At 23.3% G+C, this 25,955-nt stretch overlaps 3 protein-coding genes across 4 annotated transcripts; 2 read left to right on the top strand and 1 right to left on the bottom strand.

Annotated features, from left to right (window-relative positions):
- Positions 1–8,625: 8,625 nt before the first annotated feature.
- On the top strand, positions 8,626–13,740 carry Bm8535 (Uncharacterized protein; the record flags this gene model as incomplete). The annotated part of the gene is made up of 10 exons (XM_043077978.1): positions 8,626–8,685; positions 9,189–9,290; positions 9,797–10,012; positions 10,882–11,005; positions 11,227–11,318; positions 11,641–11,792; positions 12,171–12,291; positions 12,722–12,927; positions 13,214–13,343; positions 13,579–13,740. 10 exons carry the CDS (start codon positions 8,626–8,628, stop codon positions 13,738–13,740), a joined length of 1,365 nt encoding a protein of 454 aa, XP_042933912.1.
- A 345-nt stretch (positions 13,741–14,085) lies between these two features.
- Bma-rps-9 (40S ribosomal protein S9, putative) lies at positions 14,086–15,403 on the bottom strand (the record flags this gene model as incomplete). The annotated part of the gene is made up of 4 exons (XM_001894443.2): positions 14,086–14,260; positions 14,561–14,769; positions 15,065–15,181; positions 15,326–15,403. The coding sequence occupies 4 exons, from the start codon at positions 15,401–15,403 to the stop codon at positions 14,086–14,088; spliced, it is 579 nt and encodes a 192-aa protein (XP_001894478.1).
- A 4,861-nt stretch (positions 15,404–20,264) lies between these two features.
- Bm5499 lies at positions 20,265–24,074 on the top strand (the record flags this gene model as incomplete). Of its 2 annotated transcripts, none has more annotated exons than XM_043077976.1 (9): positions 20,265–20,324; positions 20,629–20,826; positions 21,242–21,396; positions 21,701–21,780; positions 22,214–22,420; positions 22,581–22,725; positions 22,914–23,072; positions 23,325–23,541; positions 23,922–24,074. In XM_043077976.1, the coding sequence occupies 9 exons, from the start codon at positions 20,265–20,267 to the stop codon at positions 24,072–24,074; spliced, it is 1,374 nt and encodes a 457-aa protein (XP_042933910.1). The 2 variants fall into 2 exon arrangements, with proteins under 2 accessions (XP_042933910.1, XP_042933911.1); XM_043077977.1 differs by having other exon boundaries at positions 21,695–21,780.
- Between the last annotated feature and the right edge of the window lie 1,881 nt (positions 24,075–25,955).

Below are 25,955 nucleotides of genomic sequence, written 5' to 3'. Positions count from 1 at the left end.
TGGGTGGATGGTAAGTAAAGGAGTGAGTGGGTGGATGATAAGTAAAGGAGTGAGTGGGTGGATGATAAGGGACGGATGACGGATTTGGGTAATGGATGAGTGGGTGGATGATAAGGGATGGATGACGGATTTGGGTAATGGATGAGTGGGTGGATGATAAGGGATGGATGACGGATTTGGGTAATGGATGAGTGGGTGGATGAATGAGTGGGTGGATGATAAGGGATGGATGACGGATTTGGGTAATGGATGAGTGGGTGGATGATAAGGGATGGATGACGGATTTGGGTAATGGATGAGTGGGTGGATGAATGAGTGGGTGGATGATAAGGGATGGATGACGGATTTGGGTAATGGATGAGTGGGTGGATGATAAGGGATGGATGACGGATTTGGGTAATGGATGAGTGGGTGGATGAATGAGTGGGTGGATGATAAGGGATGGATGACGGATTTGGGTAATGGATGAGTGGGTGGATGATAAGGGATGGATGACGGATTTGGGTAATGGATGAGTGGGTGGATGAATGAGTGGGCGGGGCAAAGAGTGAGTGGGTGGATGATAAGTAAAATGGAATGAGTAACATAAAAAATATGCTTAAGGAATGGATAACAATGGAGTAAATGCAACATTACCAACAATAAACCATCTCTGCCCCTCTCTCTCTCTCTCTCTCTCTCTTTTTTCCTTGTAGAAGAGGAAAAGAAAGACGAAACATTGATGAGAACTGAACAAATGCGATTTCTGATCTTTACTGTCATCATGACCTTTTCATATTTTAAGCAAACTGATATCATACACACACACACAAACATACACACACAAACATACACACACACATACACACACAAACATACACATACACACACAAACATACACACACACACATACATACACAAACATACATACATACACACATACATGCATGTACATACATACACATGCAAGTGCACACATACATGACATACACAAAAGGAAAATGAAATAAATTAGTTAGAGCAATTTGGAATTTTGGTAGGAATGGAAATAATTGAATTTAAAAAAGAACGAAACAAAAATATTGAAAATGAAAAAGAAGGAAAGAAAACGGAGAGTGATATTGGAAGTGAAAAAAAGAATGAATGAATGAATGAAAATATTAAAATTTGAAAAGAAGAAAAAAAAATTGGAAGAGAGGAAAAGATGCATAGGATAATAAAATATTAATTTGTCAACAATTTGTTGACAAAAATATTAACATTTTTACACATTTTCACTTATTTATTTATTTTTACAAATTGAATAAAAAAAAAGAAAAAAAAAATAAATAACAAACAATTCAATTTTTTTCTTTTTTTCTGTAACATTTTTAATACTTAATCATAATTATACCTTAGCAAAGCTTTCCCTCTCTCTCTCTCTCTCTCTCTCTCTCTCTCTCCCTTTTTCTCTTCCCCTTTTTTCTCTCCCCATCTTTATCTTTCTCTCATTTTTCTTTCTCATTTAATAATATCTTAAAATAATCATTAAAATAAAAGAATGAAAGAGAAAATTAAATGTTAGTATTAATTAGGATAGAATTTATTACTACTACTACTGTATATATGATAAAATAATCAGTGATTAAATTGATAAGATGATAAAAAATTTTTGATTCTATAAATTAATGATTATTTTAAATTTGATCACTGATTATTTTAATCAATTCATTTTTATTTTGAATTAAAGAGAAAATAGGAAAAATATTAATGAAATAGACGAATTGATTGATAATCATATTACTCATTTCGTTATTTTATCACTTCCAAACATATAATCCCTCTCTCTCTCTCTCTCTCTCTCTCTCTCTGATCTTTCCATTTCTCTCTATCCCTCTCTCTCTCTCTCTCTCTTCTTTCCTTTTTAAAAAAACAAATAACTTTTTAATTTATACAAAAATTGTTAAATAATTTTTTCGTTGTTTATTTTAAACGCAAAATAATTGATTTTTAATTATAAAAAGACGTATGAATGAAATAATACAATTTTCTATAATAAAATTTATGCAAATTCATCCAACAAAATTATAACACAAAATTGACGTAAGTTAATCACACGTACGTTTCACACGTACGTTTTTCATCATTTTTTTTTTTTGCATTTTAAACAATTACACATAACCACTAAAATGATTTAAAATACAAATTAAATTAGAAATAAATTAATGAAATTAGCAAACATTTATTTTTCATTTTTCTTTTTGCAATAAATTTTCAATTTAATTTTCATTGCAAATTTCTTTCAAATAATTTTAATTTTTAATCGATACTCATAATATATTCATATAAATACCAAAAATTTTTCTGAGCAAAAAAAAAAAAAAAAGAAAAGGAAAAGAAATTCGCTTTAATTACTTAAAATTTTACTTCTTTTCTTTCTTTTTTTTTTTGTTGTCTTTTCAATTCGCCTACAATTTACATAGAATTATTCATTAAATTTTGTTAATTTTAATAATTAAAATTAAAAAACAAACAAACAAAAAGGAATAAACAAAATTTCAACAATAAGAGCAACTATTTAAAAATGTTTTAATTTCCTTTCAAAATTCATAGATATGTGTTAATGATAATTGTTGATAATTGATAATGATAATAAATACTAAAGAATGAAATTATTTAATAATCTATTTAATAGTGGAAATTTCAAAAAAAAAAAAAAAAAAAAAAAAAAGAAGAAAGGAAACCGATAAAATTAAATTATCCGAATATTATTTACCTCTTCCACATTTACTCTTTCTAATTTCTTTTCAAATTTTTTCAAAATTATATTTGACAGTTGTAAAGGTCATTCAGTCATTCATTCAAATTCAATCAGATAACAATTTAATGATAAGCGACGAGAAGTTATTTTAATTTATAAATTTATGATGTAAGGAAATAAAATGAAGAAAATTGTTAGATTAAATTAACTACAACGTAGTAAATAATTTTAAATGAATGAGATGAGAAAAATTATTTTATGTGATAAATTTAATAATTAATTTTTGAAAAAGAAAGCGGAAGGAAAAAGAAAAATTTATTTTACTGCGAGAAAATTATTCAAATAAAAATTTTTACAATAATATGAAAATTTCTAATTAAAAAAAAAAAAAAAAAAACAATTTAGTCAATTAATTAATTAATTAAGCAATCAAATAGATGGAACATATACAAATTAAAATTTTCATTATTTTTACAAACAAAGTAAATATTCAATTTATTAATTAATCGATTGATTGATTGATTGTATTCATTGCAGGTGCAATCAAATATGAAATGGAATACTTAATTTCTATCATTTGAATAATTGATAAATGACAATAATGTAAAATTCAATTAGAATTAATTAAGGGTAAACAAATTTTATTGTAATAAAAATTAATTAAATAACCTTTTCAGAGCACAAAATGACAATGAAAATTTGAAGATGGAAATTTATTTTTTTTTTTTTGTTAAAAATTTTAGTAAATTAATTACTTAAAATACTTTCAATAGTAATAATAATCGCTTTTTTTTGATGTTATTTATTAATAAATGACTTTATTACATTTAATTATTCAAATTAATAAATTATTTTAATTATTAAAATGAACTAATGAATAATTTTTTTTTTCTTCTAAATTAAATAAATTAAAATAGAATAAAGATAGGATTAAAGATCAAACAGCCAAGAAAAAACAAAAAAAATTTTTTTTCAGTGCTTTTAGAAGATGAATCATTGTATAAGCATTTTAAACATAAGTGAATTTGATGAATGCATTCTCGATGAATAATTGACAAATTTTAAAAACTTTCAAATTTAAAACTTAAATTGAAATTAAACAATTTCCAAATATATTACTATTGTTATAGTATATTAATGATTGCAATCATAAGTTAATCCTACTTTATAACAAATTTTATAGCAAAAAATTCAATTTCAAATATTATAAAAAAAAGAAAGTAAGTAAGTAAGTAAGTAAGTAAGAAAGTTTGATAAAAGTTCCATAAGCGAAATTAATTTATTTGGAATAAAAAACAAAAACAAAAATTAAAATTAAATTTTTAATAATTTAAATAAGAAATGATAAAAGGAATAATATAAGAAAATAATTGAAATAATAAGAAGTAATCACCGCCCGCTCTGCTCATTGAATGTGACACATCGAATGTGACAGTTTGTTATGGACGAACATTTAATGATTTGGCGGCATTTTATCAGGGAAATATGGCATCGGCCATTTGCCAATTTCTGTGAAATGTTAATTTTGAATTTTAAATGCATTTAAATGCGAATGAGATGTGCAATAATTGATAAAAAAAGAAATGAAATTCAAGAATTACGTGCAAAACTTTAATTATTATTGATGTTTTATTATTATTATTATTATTATTATTATTATTATTATTATTATTATTATTATTATTATTATTATTATTATTATTATTATTATTATTATTATTATTATTATTATTATTATTATTATTATTATTATTATTATTATTAAATATTATTGTTATTTTTATTTATTATTATTTATATTTATCATTATTGTTATTATTATTATTATTATCATTATTATTAATATATATTATTGTTATTTTTTGTTATTATCATCATTACTGTCATTATTATTATTACCATTATTACCATTATTATTAATTAATATTATTATTATTGGCATAACATTTAGCACTAATTCTATCTTCCGTCCTTTTTTCTTTTCATTATATGTAAATAGCATAAAGTTAATTTCAATATTTTCTTCTTTCACAAAATTTAAATTAAATTTTTGAAAAAATTAAAAACTTCTAACAAAATATTAATTTAACTTAGACTACTTTTATTTGTTAAGTAAATGAATTAAAGTATTTTTTTTTTCTCAATTTTCTTTTTTAATTAGTTTAAAAATGCATAAAATAACGAATATTTCATCGAACTAAAATTGCATTTATATTTTATAAGTTTTGTAATAATAAATGAATGATAAAAGTAAAAAAAAGCATAAAAATAAAAAAATTAAATTTTGAAAATTACAAAAAATTATTTCTAACAATTGAATTATCATTATTATATTCAATAAATATTAAATGAATCGAATAAAATTTAATTTATTACTACAAAAATATGAAACGAATAAAATAAAATAAAATAATTATTATTTTTATATTATTAAATACCTAAAGAATATCTAATTATAAAGTATTTAATTAATAAAATTAAAATTTACATTTTACTTACATTTTCATTTTTTTCTTCATCTCTTTTTTTATTTTGTAAACTTCTCTCAAAAGCTTATAAACAAAATTTTTTTTTTTTTAAATTTAATTTAAACTTTACAGAATTCAATCATTTATAATAATTCTTTTACAAATAAAGTTAAAGAATACTTAATACTTTGTTTATTCTCACTTAAAGTATTTGCTTTAAAGAAAAAAAGGTAGTGAAAAATAAAATAAATTAAAATTTAAAAACATCAAAAAATTAATTTTTAAATGTAAGCAACAAATCAATAATTTAATATGTAAATAATGAAATGAAATTGAATAAACAACAAACATTTTCACTGCTTGTTGATATTTCTTTTTTCCATTCATTTAATAATAATAAAATGGAAAGAAAAAAATTAAAAAAAAAGTTTAAAAAAAAAAATTTGAAATAAATTTGTAAGTAAATAATTCCTTCAAATAAATAATAAAAGAAGAAAAAAAAAAAGGGAAAAATAAAGATATTGAAAAAGTTTAAGACGGATTAATATTCCGGAAAACAAAAAAAAGAGGATTAAAAATTCATTTTTTTTTTTTGAAAAACATAATATTTACTATTTTGAAAAAAAAAAAATAAAAAGATGATAAGATAATATGCAAAATTTAAATTTAAAATTTAAAAAAAATTTTTTTTTTTTGTTAAGCAATAATAATTAAATAAAATATTTAATATTTGAAATTATTAATCAAAAATAAAAAAAGAATTTTAATATATATAAAGTTAAGAAAAAAGATGAATTTATAGAATTGATTAATTGTTTGTGAATATTATAAAAAGAAATAAAAATTTATAAATAACATTAAAATATTAAGTTTTTTTATAATTATTAAATAAATTACATCAAACAATAACAAATATAATTTATTTTAAATAAATGTGAATCAAAAAAAAAAGAAATATAACATAAAAGCATTAATAAACAATTAGCAAATGAACAATTAACTAATAAACAACATAAACAGTAAACAATAACATAGATATTATAGGTAAATATAAATAGATGAAGATGAAAAAAAGAAGTAAACAAACACATATGTTACTAAAAGTATTAATAAATATGTTTGCATCAGATCATTAACATATAAATAAATGAAAAAGCAATTGAGCAGTCAATTAAGGTAAACAATAAACAATAATATTTAATAAAGGTTATACGACGTTATAAGTAAATATAAATGTAAATCAAAAAATAAACAAGTAAATATGTTTGCATCAAATGACTAATACATACAAATGAATGGTAAGCAATTAAGCATATAATACAAACAATGACGTAAACAATAAACAATAATGCAAACAATAAACAATAAGGTACATAAATGACAGCGTATTATTTACTCAGCACTTACGTATTTCACATTTTAAACTTTTTTTTCGTAATTAAATATAAAAATTTCATTAAAAATTTACTGAAAAATAGAAAAAGAACGGAAAAGAACAGAAGAAAAAATCAAATAATTGTAAATAATATTTGTATCAAATAAATAATTTGAATTGAAATAGAATTAATTAAGTTTTTATTTTATTTTATTTTATTTATAAAGCAATGATTGGAATAAAACATTAAATTTAAACGAAAAAATGGTGAATAAAATGGTTGGAATGCTAATTGTTAACAAATATTTGTGTGAAATAAAAAAAAACAAAAAACAAAAAACGGAAATAAAAAATTTTATTGATTGGATAGAAATAAAATAAAATTTATATTTTAATAATATCATTTATTTGTTTATTTCATTTAATGATTTTATCTAATTTTAATTTTTTTTTTTAATTAAATATTTAATAAATATAAATACAATCATAAGTATGCATGCATCTATGCATTTGTTTTTTTTTTTTTTTCGAAATTAAATTTGCAAAAATTTGAATTAATTTCTTAACAAGGAATTATTATCAATAATTAATGACTGATGAATTTTTTTGAATTTAATTTTTATTATTATTATAATTGTTAATATTAATTAATTAATTATTCCGAGATTTCTAATCGATTATTGCATTAACTTTCTGATATTTTAATTTTAATTCATTAATTTAAAATTAATGAATTATTAAATAAACTTTGAAATTCCTCATCTTTCCACTTCATTTATATATTTTTTTCCTTTCATTTCATTTAAATATGAATACTTTATTTGATAATTTTCCTTTTTCATTTCTGCGTTTTTTTTTTTCTGCTCTTAAAATTTAAAATTTTTAATTTCTTTAATTTTAACTTTTTTTTAAAAAATTTTTTTTAAAAAATTTTCTTTAATTTAATTTCAATTATTTGCTTTTTTAGTATGTTATTTTTAGAAATTCAATTTCTTCCCATTATTATTTCTTTTACTCTTTTATTTTTTTAAAAAAAAAAGTGAATGAAAAAATTAATAAATAAATAAAATAAAAAAAAAAAAAGATAAATAAATTAAAATTTACCAATTCTAATTGATTTCGTATATTCCAAACTAATTTTTATTTTATTTACATTTTTTTTTTCTGTATTTTGTATAACAAATTTAATTCATTGAAAAAAATTTTTTTTTATAATTATTTATTGCATTTATTTTTTTTTTTTAATATTAATAATTTTATATGTTTTTTTTTTTTTTTTTAAAAAATTTATAAAAAGAAAACGATTTTAAATATTAATAATAATTTAAATGAGGCAATTTCGATTAAAAAATTAGAACTAATAAACGTTAAATTAGTTTTTTCGCATTAATAATTTACAATTGTAAAAAAAAATTTATTCATATTTTCCCATCAAATTTTGCATTCTATTTTTAAATTTTACTTTTAATTTAATATTAAGCAAAAAACAAAAAAAAAAAAAAAAGTTTTAATACCTAAAATTGCAGCAAAAATTAATAACAATAATAAACAAATTTAATTATTTAATTTTATTATTAGCAAAATTAATTTGAATTAAATCATAATTAATGATATAAAGATGAGAAAAAGAAGAAGTAAAAAATTATTATTTGTTAAAAATAATAATAATAATAATAAAATTAAATTATTATTTGAAAATTTTCAAATTATTTAACTCAAATAATTAATAATTTGAATGAAAAAAAAAAAAAAAAGTAACAATTTATTCCACATTGTGCATTAATGAAAAAATATGCATAAATAAAATTGAAAAAATAAATTTGTATATTTGCAAATTTAAATTTAAATTTACAATACACACACACACACATGCACACAGTGTAAAATGAAAATTTAAGAATAAAATAAAAATTTCATTTCTAATCAATCATTTCATATTTTAATTCATATACTGATTTGGTGTATATGTCATTTTGCTAAGTTTAAGTTTAATTAAGTGAAAGAAATTAAAAAGAATAAAAAATTTTACAATTAATTATAAATTTTGAAATTTATAATTAATTATGTTATGGCAATGGTTGCATTCATCAAAAATGGAAACAATATCAAAACGTTATGCGCAAGTTTGTATTTACTTTCTTTTTTCTTAAAAAAATTATTTAAATGTAAAAATTTTTAATTAAATAATAGTTTTATATTTATTCAATGTTACTTTCAAATATTATCAAATTATTATGCTACAATTTTAAATTAAATTATTTTGTATTTAATCTTTTTTTTAAAAAAAAAAGAAAACTTGATAGTAATAATAATAATAATAATAATTTAAATGTAAAAATTTTAAATTAAATAATACAGAACTATAATGTAAAATTTTATTTAATTGAATAATTTAATATTTGTTTTGTTTTTTTTTTTTAAATATTGCTAAATTTTAATGTTTTAAATTAAATAATTTCATATTTATTTATTTTTAATTTCCTTTTTTTTTTTTTTGTTGCAAATATTAGTGCATTATAATGTATAAAATAAGTTTAAATTAAATAATTTAATAAATCATTTAATAATTAAACTATTAAAATTATTTTTTATTATTTTTTGTTTTTTTTAAATTAATATTTTAAAGGTTTTCAAAGAACGTTCAACACGTAAAGCATTTGTGCTTGATCCGGTTAAAATGGCTGTATCACCGGATGGAAGATTTGTCTTTACAATTGGTAGCCGAAAAGTTAGTTAATATAAAAAAAAAAAAAAGAATTTTTTAGAAGAAAGAATTAAATTATAAAATATTTAAAATGAAAAAAAAAAAAAACTAAAATATATTCAAATTTTAATTTTTATAATCATTCTAATAAATATTAATAGTTAAAAATGATAAGAAAAGAAAAAAAAGTTTTATTGTAATAAATTCTTACAAGAATTTATGATTAAAATTGTTATCAAAAATTTAAAAAAAAAACAATTTAATAACATATAGTTTTCATTGATATTAAATTTTTGCTAACATTTAATATTTAATATTTTAAATTATTAATTTTATTCATTGTAATATAACAGTGTAAAGTAACAATTAATTATCAATAATTAATGATAAAATTAATTAATTTGTTGTAAAAATTACTAATATTAATTAGTTTATTTTTGAAAAATTAAACTTTTATATACTATTTAAAAAAAAAAAAAAAACAATAATTAAAATTTTAATTTTTAATTGTAAAAATTAATTTATATCAGATAATGGTAATATCGGAACGTAATCCAATGGAATGGTTGACATCATTTAAAATTGATGTTTTTAATTTAAATTTGGAAAAACGTCAAAGTTTAAATTTGAATGATTTATTTGATTTTGGTGATTATCTTATACATACATATGCAATTGATAATAATACGTTAATTGTTTTGGATTATAATCATCGTCAAACAACGCTGCGACAACGAATTGTTAAAGTAGGATAATTTTTTTTTTAAATTAATTAATTAATTTTAATTCCATTAATTTTTTTTTTTTTTTTTTTTTTGTAATTTTTTTCTTGAACATAAATAAATTGCTGTTTTTTAATATGTGGAATAGTTTTCATTTTTTTTATAATAAAATTAATAGCAATATTATTATTAACTAATGTATAAAATATTTTTAATGTGAAATTTTTATTCGCATAAAAATAGAAAATAAAAATAAATAAATGAATAAAATAAATTAATTTATTAATTGATTAATAATATTATTAATTAGTAATAGTAATATTTATAGCAATAGTAATAATAATAATGATAAATAATAATATTAGTGATAATGATAATAGCTAGTAATAATAATTAATAATAATAATAATAGTAATAATAATAATGATAGTAACAATAATAATAATTAATAATAAGTGATAATAATAATTTTTATAGCAATAAAAACAAAAATAACATTAATAACGACAATAGTAATAATAATAATAACAGTACAATAATAATAATTAATAATAAGTGATAATAATAATTTTTATAGCAATAAAAACAAAAATAACATTAATAATGACAATAATAATAATAATAATAATAATAACTAATAATAATGATGATAATTAGTAATAATAGCAGTAGCAATGATAATAATAACTAATAATAATGATGATAATTAGTAATAATAGCAGTAGCAATGATAATAATAACTAATAATAATGATGATAATTAGTAATAATAGCAGTAGCAATGATAATAATAACTAATAATAATGATGATAATTAGTAATAATAGCAGTAGCAATGATAATAATAACTAATAATAATGATGATAATTAGTAATAACAATAACAATAATAACAGATTACTCGGAACATAGCGATTTCACCATTCCATCGATGCTATCACTATGGCACCTCACAAACATCATTCATTAAAGCAGCAGTTGGTGACAAATTATGCGCTATTGTTAGTAAACAACGTTTTGGTATGAAATATTTTCTAATTTAACAAAATTATAATATTAATTAAAATTAATAAATAAAAATTAAAAATTAAACAAAATAAGAACTACTGGTTGTAGACAAACGAAAATAATTCATTTCATTTAAAAAAATAATCAAATTTCAAAACAAATTATTATTATTGATATTCCTAATTGATTAATTAATTAATTAATTAATCTATTCTAAACTGTGTCACTTACAGAAGGACAATTTGTTGCATTAATTATACCAAAAAATCCATTTGAATTGGATGAATTCAATCTACCAATTAATGTTTCTATACATGTTAATAATGTAAATGAAATTTCATTCTTCTTTTTTTAATTATATTCTAAAAAAAATTGATGTAAATATTTATGTTTGAATACTACTTACTACTCTTTGAAATATTTAATTAATATCAACAATAATTAATGTTAATAAAATTTTCTTATGATAATATAACTTTTTAAATACTGAAATAATAAGTAAAATAAATAAATAAAAGACAATATTTTAATGAATTTTTTCTGCTTTTTTTTTCAAGATAATTATATGTGTTTTTTCTAAAAATTAATTAACACAATTAATTTCCTTTTTTTTTTTTTTTCGTAAATTTAAAATTCAAAATTTTTAGATGAATACTGCACTTCATGCAACATTATCATTAAATATTTGTCATTATATAGCACCATTTTTTTCACGTAATGATCATGAATTATGCTTTTTAACTGTAAATAGTTTGACTTTAAATATTGAACCAACAAATGTTAGCTGTTTAAATTTAAGGTAAAAAAAAATTTTTCTTTTTTCTTTTTTCTTCATAAAAAAAAAATTATTTTCTGTAAAAAATAATTTTACTATTTGTAGAAATAATTAGCTAAAAAAAAATAAAAATAGTGAAAAAAAGAAAAAAAAAATTCTTTGCTAATAAAAATAATTCGATAAAAATTTAATTTCTTTAATGAATGAACTAATTTATTTTTCTTTTTTTTTTTCACAATTTGAAATTACAATAAAAAAACAAAAATTTTGATATTATATCAAAAGAAAATAGAACAAACAAACAAAAAAGAATATTAATGAGCAAAAAGGAAAAAAAAAACTTTTCTATTTTTTTTAAAAAAAAATATAAATTAATTAAATTTTATAATTATTAATTTGCAGTAATTATAAATGGTATTTACGTGATACAATCGTTGATGAAATTAGTGGCTTTCCATGCGATGAATATCAACAAACACCAATTCTTGTTGATTGTTTTATTTGTCAAAATGGCAATCAACAGGTGTTTGTAATTAAATGCTAAAATTGAAATGAAAATTAATTCAAAAAATTTATAATCAATTTTATATTGCTAATTAATTGTTATATAATGCTAAAATTGGAATAAAAATTAATTCAAAAAATTTATAATCAATTTTATATTGCTAATTAATTGTTATATAATGCTAAAATTGGAATAAAAATTAATTCAAAAAATTTATAATCAATTTTATATTGCTAATTAATTATTATATGATAGTAAAATACAAAATTGCTAATTATTATATGGCCAAAATAGAAATGAAGTTCAGTTCAAAAAATTTATAATTAATTATACATTGCTAATTAATTATTATATAATGCTAAAATTAGAATGAAAATTAATTCAAAAAATTTGCAAACAATTTTATATTATCATTTAATAATTGTAATAATAATAAAAAATAATTTAGATTGGTTTAATTGCACGATATCGAACACCACCAAATAATTGGCGTTGGCATATTTGTTCCATACTTCAATGGATGCAAATGCGCTTTGTACGATTATTTTTTTTAAGTATGGATTTAGAAGTGGAAACATTTGGAAGGATAATTTTATATTTTACAACATTTCTTAGCTATATTAGAGATCGTTTAGTATTACGACCATATGCTAGGTAAGTGATAAAATATTTGCACAAATGAATACTTTTTATTATTTTTAATAATCAATTAATTTGATATATATATATTTTTTTTTTCATTTACTCAATTGCTTTTTTCTAACTTTAATAGCACTATATATAGTTTTCAAAATTTTAATAAATAAAACTATATAAACTTAAATGTGTATTACAAATTACTGACAACTTCTGATTTTAAATCATTAATCAATTTCTCTCAGAAAGAAAAAAAAAAACTTTTTTTTTCTTTCCCTATTATATGTTAGTTACATTATTTCAGATTGGGAATTTTAAATTTAAAATCTTGGAAATGGATTGATTATTCTCATATGTTGAAAGATATTCATTATGTTGATCAATTAACAGATTTAGCATCAGAAAGTGGACAAATTATTTCATTCATTTCACAGGTAAATAAATCATCGATGACAATTCATAAACAAATAAAGTGAAGCGATAATAATTTAATGTTTCATTTTATTTCTTTCAAATGAAGAGAAAAAAAAACACTAATCATTTTGCTATTTTTTGCTATAATGATTATCAGAAAATTATCGGAAAAAAAAAAAAAAAGACAATTTAAAACCTTCCCAGGAAGATTAACAAGTGATAAATAAATGGCTTATTTAATTCAAATTCATATAGACATGGGCTGAGAATGAATGCGAACAAAGTATACGTCTCGGGAAATCTCCTGTATCTATGATGTCACTATTTGCAATTGCTGATTTCGAGCTTCAACGTCAAAGAATTCCCAACTTATGCAATCTTCGTCGCCAATTCTTGAAACATGTGAAAATTACCTGATTTATCGGTCGCCGATATGATAATATTCAATTCTCGACGAATGTAATGAGAAATAAACCGTACCAAACACACTAGTTTTAGTTTAAGAAGTCTGAACAATTTGAGCTACAGTCACTATATTGTCCTCATTTTTATTATTTATATACTCAAAAAATAAAAAACTGGACATTCCCTCTAGCAGAAATGTAGCTTTATTAAATTTCATATTCTGTAAACTGCCTTTTACTATAAGACATTATTCATGGGAAGCTTGACAACTTGTAATCAGGAAAACATTTATTTTAAGGTCGCGTAGAATGACAATAATAAAATGATAACAAACAAAAGTGTTTTTTATGAAGTCATCTATTCCTCTCCATCACTAACTTCATCTTCACCACTGACGCCTTTCTTTGCATTACGCCTTTTCACTCGTCCTGCACGGCCACCGCCGAAGGGTGATTTTAATGAGAAGTCAATGTGTTTTTGTGAATCCAAGCGAACAATAAACGATGGTACATTGACAATTTGACGTCGAACGCTAAACGAGATATTTTAATAATCAAAATCATGATTACAATGAGACAAATCTACTGAACATCGCTAATTCTTTGCAAGGAGATGAGACTTATATATATATACTATTCCATTATCATAACCACACCAAAAACTTTCAAATTTAAAGATTGCTAAGAGTCTTAACAACTATAGTTAGTAATAATTATATCAAAAAAAAAAATTATTACATTAAAACACCAAATGATCCTCAATAGCTTCATACTCATAAAACTTTTAATCAGATGAAAGAATACAAGTGTAAAGGAAAGATCAGATAACATACCGAATATGCTTTTGCCTGATCAAAACACGAGCATGATGAATCGATTTAGCTAAACCGAGTTTGAAAACTTGAGTTTGTAAACGACGCTCTAAGAAATCCTCAACTCGTAAACCCAAAACATAATCGAGCTTCATGCGATCTTCGCTTAATACACCAATTCGAACAAGTCGTCGTAACAATGCATTACCTTCAAACAAACGTCTTGGATCCTGAAAAAATGTCATTGATAAGTCAAAAGACAAGATAAGAATTTATAAAAATGACCTGGCCACTTTTCCAGAACTATTTTAATATCGCTTACATTGTTATTGCATTTAAAATGACAATATGAACGACCGAAACCAAGTGATGATCTTTATCATCGAAAAAACTAAATCTATTTAACCCTTAAGAACATAAGTGATTGATTGTAAAGTTCTACTACAGCGAAAAATAACTCTTTACATTAGAACAGAACTTTAAAGCCAACTGAAAAATTCCATTACATCAATTCTTCAAACAAACCTTCTCCTCAAGCGTAAGCAATGTCCGAGCAGCTTTTCTAATTTTTGCTAGTGTGTACTTCACACGCCACACTTCGCGCTTATTACGCAAACCGAACTCTCCAATTAGTTTCAACTCCTGAATATAGTAAATGATTGTGCAAAACTAATTCAGGACGGACATTTTCCATATAAACTATGCAACAAAGAACAAATAATTAGCCAATACGCGTACTTTACTCTTAAACATTATACTAAGACTTCTTGAAATAAATGCACAGACCTGATCAAGACGTTCCTTCTCGAATGGACGTCGCGGACTTTTATACACCTTTGACATAACATTCTTTACACGCGGCATTGTGTCCTACCTTTATCAAATTGCTTTCGCTGAGTTAAAATCACACTTCAGCAATCGCTCTAAATCACCCCTATATCAATGAGTGACAAGTACTAGTAACAATTACAACAAATCGCAAAAACATTTAAGCTAAATCTTTTCTAACAAAAAAAAGTGCTCTACAACTTGAGATATCTCAAACATTTTACATTCACATATCTCAAACTAATAATCAACCTTATTTCGCTTCTTACAAAGCACAGCTTTCTATAAACTACGAACAACACAAAAGTTCACGTACGCGAGACACGCGCACGCACACATACAAAAGAAACACACGTACACCCACAACACACCCCAACACCACGTAAAGGGCCTACGAATGCCAAAATAGAGTGGCACGTAATCAAGGAATCGTTTCAAAAATTGTAACCAAAAATTGCAGCTCAAAATTACATATTAGGTACAATCTTGTATTGCAGGAGATAGCTGATATGATCATAATTAAGAATTTTGATTTCAGTGTTGTGCTGTTCACTTTAAACACATTTGTGCTTGTCAATTAAAACTTGATAAAATTATAATTTGTACTTAAGAATTGAAATCTGGAATTTTTAGATTTCAATTTCACTAAATACATGGAATTTGTGGACTTAAATGTGCAAATATTTCCTTACACTTTGTAATGTATTTTATATGACACAAAAAAATCTATCGTATGTATTTGCTTTATAATATACTTGCAAATACAAATGATTTTTTTCCTTCTTATTAAAATTACTAATAAATTTTTCAGATTTCAATTTCATTCAATAATTTAATGCAATTTGTAAATTTAAATTTTAAAGCATTTCCTTATGTATTTGTCTTATAACAAATGTATTTCTTTATATTTTATAATATAAATATGTGTAAGTAAAAATTAAGTATATGTAAATGATACGAAGTAATATGAATTTTGTCCTTTTTCATTAAATTATTAACACGAGATGGTTGTATTAGCATTTCAGTTATTTCTATTATTCACTGCTACAATTTATGCTAAATTATCCATTAATAATAGTAATAATATTCGAAAGATTACATCAGAAATTAATGTGATTGATAATATTCAAAAGATATCAATTGTTACATCTAAGGAAACAATCAATACTACAAGTATGTTACCTTCTTCTTTAATGATAGCATTAATAGTAATATTGGGAGGGAGAGAGAGACAGAGAGAGAGAGAGAGAGGGAGGGATTCTAATCTTTTATCTTTTCATTAAAAAAAATCAGGAAAATGCAAGTTTTCTAATTTGCCTAATTTGAAGTCAAAAATGATCTGAAAAAAAAAAAAACGAATATATTACTAACTTTTTTCTATTTGTAAAAAGTTTTTGTTAAAAATAAATTATCAGTGTTGACATAGCATATTATATTGAAAGTCTACAAATAGTTAATTAATCAAATTGTTACATTCCTCAAAAAATCACTATAACTCAAATTAAATCATTCATATAAGATAAATTTTTGATTAACTATTTTTTGGCTTCCAATATAATATTATCAATGAAAATGATAGATAATCATGTATAGATCATATCGATAGTGATAGAACTGGAATATCATCACAATCATATCACCGATCACTGAATGTGATACGCTGGAAAATAAATATGTTCTGGACAATTGTTACTATAATTTCAATTTTATGGATAATAATTTTAATTAGCATAATTGTTATTGTTTATATACGAATTGTATATATGCATCATACCATTTCACAGATATTTTGTCCAAAAGAATGATAATTTTTTATTTAAAAGAATAAGTTATTTTTTTCAATAAAAATTTTCACTATTTATTGAGAAAAGAAAATGCAAAAAACTATTGTAAAATACAGAATGAAATGTTTTGAATAATTTTAAATAAAAAAAATTTACTTTATAACTATTAAAAAATTATACGTTATTATGATTTAAATCCTTTTTTTTTTTTTTTTTACTTTTCATTTCTAATTATTTAATTAAAATGGAGCAATGAATTTGATGTATTCATTACGTTAATTATATTGTGCTTTACAATGCTTAGAAAAATAATACCATTTTTTACATTTTCAATTTACTCTTATCAATTAAAAATATATCACTGAAATAATAATAACATTTCATAACTTATAATTTTATTGGCATAAGTATGAACAAATTATAATTACAAATAAGTAAATTACATAAAAATTATTATGAATTTTTAAAACGATATGTTTCTTTTATGATATCATTTTTAAATAAATTTTTGAGTAATACTTTTATGTATTATTTCTTTTTCTTTTTTAATGATATATATTGATATAAGTGTTATTTTTAGGAACATACATCGTTGATTATAAAAATACATCATCGTTAATTTTATTCTATGAATGAATAAAAACATAAAAAAAAAAAAAAAAAACAAACTTCGGACTGTAACAAGCAGTAAAATACCGGAAAGATAAAAGACATGCATGTAGTCAGTATACAACAAATCACCGATAGCTTTCACGTTATTGGCGGTATTGTCTCTAGTAAGTTTAACATTTTTAGCAGTACCAAGATGTTCAAGAGTTGATAAATTCAACGAATTTCAATAAATTGTTTTTTTTTTTTAAATTTTAGGTAGATATATGCTTTGTTAACATGTTCAGTTCAAAATCCGAAAGTAAGTTCATGCTTTCTATTGGAGAGGAATTTTGTTGTGCTAACGTTTCTACTTTTATTCCACACTTTTTTTCTCATCAGGGAAGAGAATATACCCTTGCTTGTTGAATATCATTTCGTGCAACTGTTTTTGGAATCTTAATATCCTAATCTAATAAGTAGCCACAAGCTAAAAATAAAGTCATATGCTTACTTATTGTAAGCCTATTTACTAATAAAAAATAAATCTTAAACTATAAGGGTAATGATGTCAACTATTAACAAATCAGAAGATAAGAAAAAGATTATCAGGGATCTTATAACCAAAAGTATTAAAAAGGGTGTCTTTATCACTTTTGATGATACAAATGATAAACTGTCAGACGAAACCCGGTAAAGAATTTATTTACAAGATATGAACTCCGTAAAGCTTTTATCAAGGACAGATGAAATTGTAATCTGACAAGCATAACATGTCGCGTGCAATCATTGAAATATCAGTAAGACTAAAGATGATAAAAGCATGATGGGATGATTTGAGCAGTGGATCTCTGTTACTGAGAGAAATTACACATCTAGATGCAGTTTATAACTCCAATTTTAATGCTATATCCAAAGAAGAGAGTGAAGAAAGTATTGAAGATGATAAAGATTTTGAGAATGTTTCTGAAGACATCAAAGATGACAAATATTGTAACGATGATGGGATAGTTAGTAAAGAGAAAGAAAATAGTAATAAAGATATAAATTCAGCAAATTTAAATGCTTCTATTTTTAAAATGGAAAACGACTTATTGCCCCTGTTCGTAGTTGCACTAAATGAGATAAATACTTTAGCAGATGAAGCACTGACATTACGAAAAAATCCCTCTAGTGGACTAAAATATCAAATTTATATGACCAAATAGATCTATAGTGCTACAAACTAAGTTAAGTGACACTGCTGTCGCCAAAATTACACATAGGTCTATTATGCTTGAGGAAGCTAATCGTATTTCTGAAGCTAAAAAATACAATATATATTGATAGAAAAAACTTTCTCAAAGTTTATGCTGATGTACTTTTAAGATACACGTTAGAAGAAATTAGTTCTTTAAAATCCAATAAAAATCAATCTTGTTTTAATTAAAAACAAGTTTGTAAAGTTTATAGACGATAATTTTGAACATATAGCTGATACCTTGAACAATATTAAGCAACAAGACAAGAGAACACAAAAACATAAACGAGAATCCGAAACAAAGTAAGGAATAATTAAAGTCAATTTGAGATTAGTGGTTTACATAGCTAAAAAGTATTCAAATAGAAGTCTCGCTTTGCTTGATTTGGTACAAGAAGATAATAATGATCTTATGAAGGCTGTGAAGAAGAAGGAACAGTAATGCCACTGCTTACCGTAGGCCATTTACCTATAAAAATATAAAATTAGATGGTCCTCTTATAACGGTAATAATGATAGGTACCTCTTATAACCGTAGTAATGATAGGTATCTTTTATAACCGTAGTAATGATAGGTACCTTTTATAACCGTAGTAATGATAGGTACCTCTTATAACCATAGTAATGATAGGTAATAATTTTTTCTCCTCTTACTCCCACAAAGAAATGTGATCACTGTTAACACTAAGCTAAGGGCAAGCTTTTACGTTTCATATCCGGCACCACAACCAACACCAGCACCAAAACCAGGACCAAGGTGGTGCACCTTAAGCATGTACATATAACCAACAGTAACCTTACGGTCAAATTTCTCTCATTCACTAAATTTGCTAGGTCACCTACCCCCCCACCCCTCCACCCCGAAAAAACCAACCAGGTGTAAAACTATTTTATCGTTTTCCACCTTAATTTTACATCATTAGTATATATATATATATATATATATATATATATATATATATATATAAACTGAAGTTTACTTATATTCACTTCACATAGGAACAAAAAGAAAAAGGAAACGACCTCCTACAATCACTCAAAGATTGCAGCGTACGCTGCAAGCCAATTGCGTAGGATCGTGCAATGTTGAAATGTACTGGATTGTAACATACTGATATTAACCGGTTTGAATGTTTGGGGAAAATTTATTGAAGAAATGTTTGCGTGCTCTTAATATGGAAGTTTACATTTTTACTTCTCGTTTCATCCTAATTTTAGGATAGGATTACGTAGCGTATTCACGTGATTAAATAGTGCAGTCACGTGATCTTTTTTTTCAGGTACAATGTCATTTTTTATCAGAAATCGATCCAATCATGGTAATGATACAAACATTAAAAATAAGGTAATTTGTTTGAAAAAAATTTTTTTCATTTACAATAAAGATTAATCTAATTCTAATTTCATGCATAATTTTCATGCCACTTTATGTTTGTTAAATATAGTTGTTAGGAACATATGAAAGTAATTAATTGTTTAAATTAGATGTAACATTTGTTTTATAATGCACAAATCTTATTTTTATATTATATCAATTTTTTATGAAGTTTTTACAAAAATGAAAAGGATATAGAAAAGGAACCACATTATGAATTTTACCCATTATTCAGTATTTACCTTTTATTAACAAAATAATATTATTGATTTAGTTGAAACGAAAGTTAGCTGTACCAAAGTTATCAAAACGAAAGGCAAAATTTGTAAATGAGGATATTTCTTCCGATGAGGAAGATTTATTGTATGATAATGACGGCAAATTTGTTGAAAACGAAAGTGAGGAGGAAAGATATGAAGACGTACAGGAGGTAGCATATCGGAAAGCAAAACAGCTTTTGGATGATCTTCAGGTATTTTATTTATTTTTCTTTAAAAGAGTTTTTAGTCTGCAAACATATAAAATGTGTTATATATAAACAAAATTAAATGCAGTTTTGTTGTAAAATCTATCCTCATTCATAATTGGTTGTTTCTTAAATCTAAATCATTAATTGTAAGTTGGTAACAATGCATTTTTGATGTAATTCAAACAAAACTTAGAAAGATGAATTGTGCATAGTTTATAAATATTAATGTTCATTTTCACAGGATGCATTATATTTTTTGTTTGACTTAATGGTATTTATTCCTGAAAATTGATAGAATTGCATTCCAGATAAGTTATCTGGGATGTAACTGTTAAGGGTACAGCAATGTGTTGTATATTATAGAAATTTATATTTTCATTGTAAAAGAGCTTTCAAATTTATTAGGATAATGATTTAGGCTGAACAGCAGAATGAAGAAGGCGAATCATACGATAATGAAGTAATTACTCATCGTTTGCGAGATGATGCTTTATCGAAAGTTGCAACTTTACATCGAAAAGTTGCAGAGGAAGTACGATTAAGTGGTACGGCGATACAGTATAAAGCTCATAGGTTAGTGTTATAGTTCCTTACATATTTTACTTTTATGAAATTTACTGGGAAATGTGTTTAGAAGAAAAATTGAAATTTGAATGACTGAATAAACAGTGATTGAATGAAAGGTATTAGGTTAATGTTATCGAAAATGTTGAACATCTTTTTTATCACATTTTACCTCTTTAGCTACTTATAAGTGAAGAGAACAAAAAATTAATAGAAAGGCTAGAGGCAGTGAAAAAAATTATATATATATATATATATTGAATGAGTTTTGTTGTCGTTTGAAATTTATGTAATGCCAAATTTTAAGTTCTAGGTACTCAACCGTTGCAGTTGTCATATCACATGATGGTAGATATGTGGTGAGTTGCTCAAAAGATGCAACAGTAGCCAAGTGTAAGTTTATTCGATAAAAAAATTTCACCATAATTCACTATATTTTCAAAGATTCCGATTCGTATTTTTTGATTTACTGATATTCTGATCCTTTGCCTTCAACAGTAAATATAGGAAATTTTTGAATCATCTTTAAATTTGCCGTCAATATCAGAAGCAATCCTTTGAAGTAAAATGTTGCCGAAAGTATTGAGCTTTATCTTAACTTTCAATATATTGTTAAGTGCGGCCATTAAAAAAAGATAATGAAGAGAAAATTTTTTGTGCTTATAACGATAAGCAAAAGTTTTATCATTAAAAAGAAGACGATATAGATACAAATATATAAATGAACTGTAGAAATGCTCATTTGTTCATTTTTTTTCTACTCTAATTTTTCTAGACGATTAATTTGTCTGTTTTGTCGAACTTCGAAAATTTGGTCATTTTTCAGATGATTTAGAAGAAGGAAAGATAGTAGCTTCTATAAAATATGTGAAAGGAAATTGCACGTTTCATCGTGGTCAAATATTTTGCCTTGCAATCTCAGCTAACGATCGATATCTTGTAACTGGTGGTAGTGATGCTATTATACGAGTTTGGAATTTCAGCAATTTGCAACATGTTAAAAATCTTACCGGACATATGAATGCAATAACCGGTTAGTTTTTTGATTACCTTATGTAGTTAATTTTCTGATCTTCTATGTACTTCATATTCTTAAATTCGTTGGATTTTTACTTTTAGTTTATATATATATATATATATAATTTTCGAAAATTGCATAATCGAAATTAAACTGATCTTTTATTATTTTGCAGGATTAGTATTTCGATTAAATACTCAGCAATTATACAGCTGCTCCAAGGATCGATATGTGAAATTATGGGATTTGGAACAACTAGGATACGTAGATACGCTATTTGGTCACGTTGATGCAGTAGTAGATATTGACGCTTTATCAAGGCAAATTTTTATGAAGTTTTAGATTATTTGAAAGTAAATTCAATTTCTATCATTATTTAATGTATGTTGCACTTCAAAAATTCACAACTTTTCCCTAAAATCTTAGAATTATTCAGAATTTAATGAAATCATAACACATTGTTGATTTAATTTAATGGTTTTAAAAAAAGCAAAATATTTATTTACAGGGAACGTTTGATAACTGCAGGTTCTCAGGATCGTACGGTGAGATTATGGAAGGTACCTGAAGATAGTCATTTGATATTTAACGGTTATGCAAGTTGCTTTAGCATTGATTGCTTGGCACTTATCAATGAAGATCATTTTGTGTCCGGTTCAGCTGATGGGTTAGTTGTGCTATTATTTCTCATGCCAATTTGATTAGTGGTGAAAATCAGGATGGTTAAGTTTGGTTTGTATGAGGAAAGCATATATGTTTATAATTAATCATACAAACTAGGATTTGAATTAAGCTGATATAATTTTATCAGCGATCTTTAATGTTTGTTTTATTTTGGTTCATTAGAATTACTGAAAGATATAAGTGTTATTTTACTTTTTATTAGGAAAATTCTTTATTAGTTTTATGCTATTTTCAGAAGTTTATGTATTTGGTCAGTATTTAAGAAAAAACCGGTTTGTACAGAATTGGAAGCACATGGTCGTGGTGCTGACAATCAGGCAAACTGGATAGTGTCCGTTGCAGCACGACGATACACAGATCTTATTGCATCGGGTTCATGTGATGGATTTGTTCGTTTGTGGAAAGTTGCGGATGATTATAAATCAATAACAAATATTTTATCTTATGAACAAGTACATTTTTACTTTTTTTTTGTGCAAGCATAAAACTTAATTTTGAACTATTAAAAAGTTGAGATCATTTCTTAAAAAAAAAAAAAAAAAAGAAGGTAAAAGTAATTGATGGAGTATGGTCTATTTTAAATATTTTCAATTAGTTGAATAAATCAAGACAAGGAATGATAATGGTAAATAATTAAGTTAAAACTAGCATTTGGAATATATAGTCTTAAAAAAAAAGAATTGTGACAAGTGTTTTTTTAATTCTTAATTTTAATTCTAGCTCTCAGTCGGTTTAAAACATATTTAACATTAACATTTTTCAATCGAATTTTATAGATCTTTCATTTATTTTAAAGATCCTGCTCAAATTTGAACTTTGCTTTTTTTTTTAGAGCGGTTTTATCAATCGGTTGAGGTTTTCTGATGATGGTGAAGAAGTGGCATGTGCAGTCGGTCAGGAACACAAATTTGGAAGATGGTGGAAAATTGCTGAAGCTAAAAATGTTATTACAGTTTTTTCACTTACATATGATGCTAAAGAATAGTTGTTGCAATGTTAAACGTTATTTTTATCGAATGTTAAATCATTGTACCTAAATGATTGAACTGTTCTTTCATTTGAGATAAAAATTTCATTCATAATGGTAGAAATAAATTATCATTTTTTACATTTCTTTATTGGTCGTTATTTTTAATCAGTACGATTCAGAAATTTTAGAAGTTTTTGTATAACTCCATTATTTCATATTTATTGCATTATCAAATGTTGAAATTGGGTCAGGAAATTTGCTTTTCGGATTGAACCAATACGGATCCGAAAGAAAAAGAATGATGGAAGGAAGGATGAGAAAAGTTTGTAGAAGCATTTAGACTATGGGAAAATAATGCAAATTCCGTATCCTAAACATAATTTCGGTTATATTACAAGAATTGTATTAGTTTTTAATTGCTTTTTTTTTGTTTCTTTTCAAACTTGAATATTTCAAATAATTTCTGCGAATTTACTTTTAGAATTTAACAAACGATTGAATTAAAATTTGTAGTATTCATTTAAAATTCTCATCATAAATTTTCTTTTGGAATAGTGATGTTCAAATATGTCTGAAATATTCTATGGTTTGGTGATAATAGATTGTACTAAATTTCTCCTTTTGTTATTCATTTTTTTTTTTTTTTTTTTTTGTGTGCTTTTTTGTTTTCGTTTTCGTTTTGTCAATTGTTGTTTTTCAATGGTTTGACAGAAAACGGAGCAGAATTTTGAAATATTTTTATGTCAAATTAACAACTATGATTATGATGATTTCGGTTTACTTACTTCACGGTTATTTGTTATTTTTTTTTTTTTTTGTTAATTATCATTTGTTTTTGTTTTTTTGTTTTTACATTGAGAATTATATTCTTTTGCAATTGATTATTTAAGAAATTGATGAATAACTACAATGGGCAGAGTTTCTTTTTCTTTTTTTTTTTTATCATTCAAATAATATTTTGTGACATAATTTTAATTTGCTCATTTATATTAGAACTTAAAACTACAACGAAAATTTCGACCTTTGCAAAAGAGAAAAAAAAAAAAAGAAAGAGGAAGGGAAGATAGAGAAATGAATCTTTAAAATACTAAATTAGAGAGAAAATGGCTATTTGTCCTTCTTTTTTTTTTTTCTTTTGCACAGACTGCTCAGAAAACAATTTATTTTCCTTCGAATTGTAATTATTATTCGATTCTTACATTCATTTCCTTTTTTTTTCTTTTCTTTTCTTTTCTTTATAACATTAGATTAGTTATTTATATTTTACATTGATTTATTGTTAGTCATACAAATTTTGTGTTACATTAAAATTTGAAATTTTTAGGTTTTTTAATTTCATTTTGAATGTTATTGTTTGTTACTTGCTACTGTTATCATGTAATCTACTGTTTGTTTATATAATTATCAAACAAAATGCTCAAGATAAACAATAGTTAAACTTTTTTTTTTAAAGCAAATTTCTGTTTAAACTCAAAAATGCGATAAATTTATTGCAATTTGCGCCGCTGAATAATTTTGAACTCATTTATGCTAATTTAATTTAGTACACTACAGTAGATCAATAGTCGCGAATATTCATAAATTAATTATAAATGATTAACTTATCTGACTGAGATATGCAATCGGAATTCATTAACCTGATAACAATATATGAAATAATTTAACTGAGAAAGTTAAATTAATTAATTTAATCATTTTTTATATGAACTTAAAATTGCGCATATATGTATGAGAGGCATTCAAAATTATCCATTTAAATTTTTGCGAATTAATTTCGTTGCTAAAATTTCAAACTATTTATTTAACAGATATAAACAACACAGTTATTACTATTATTATTATTACTATTATTATTATTACTATTATTATTATTATTATTATTATTATTATTATTAT

Source organism: Brugia malayi (assembly GCF_000002995.4).
Source record: "Brugia malayi strain FR3 genome assembly, contig: Bm_v4_Chr2_contig_001, whole genome shotgun sequence".
Taxonomy (NCBI): domain Eukaryota; kingdom Metazoa; phylum Nematoda; class Chromadorea; order Rhabditida; family Onchocercidae; genus Brugia; species Brugia malayi.
Note: the sequence above shows the minus strand (reverse complement) of the source record. Positions and strands in the feature narration are given on the sequence as shown.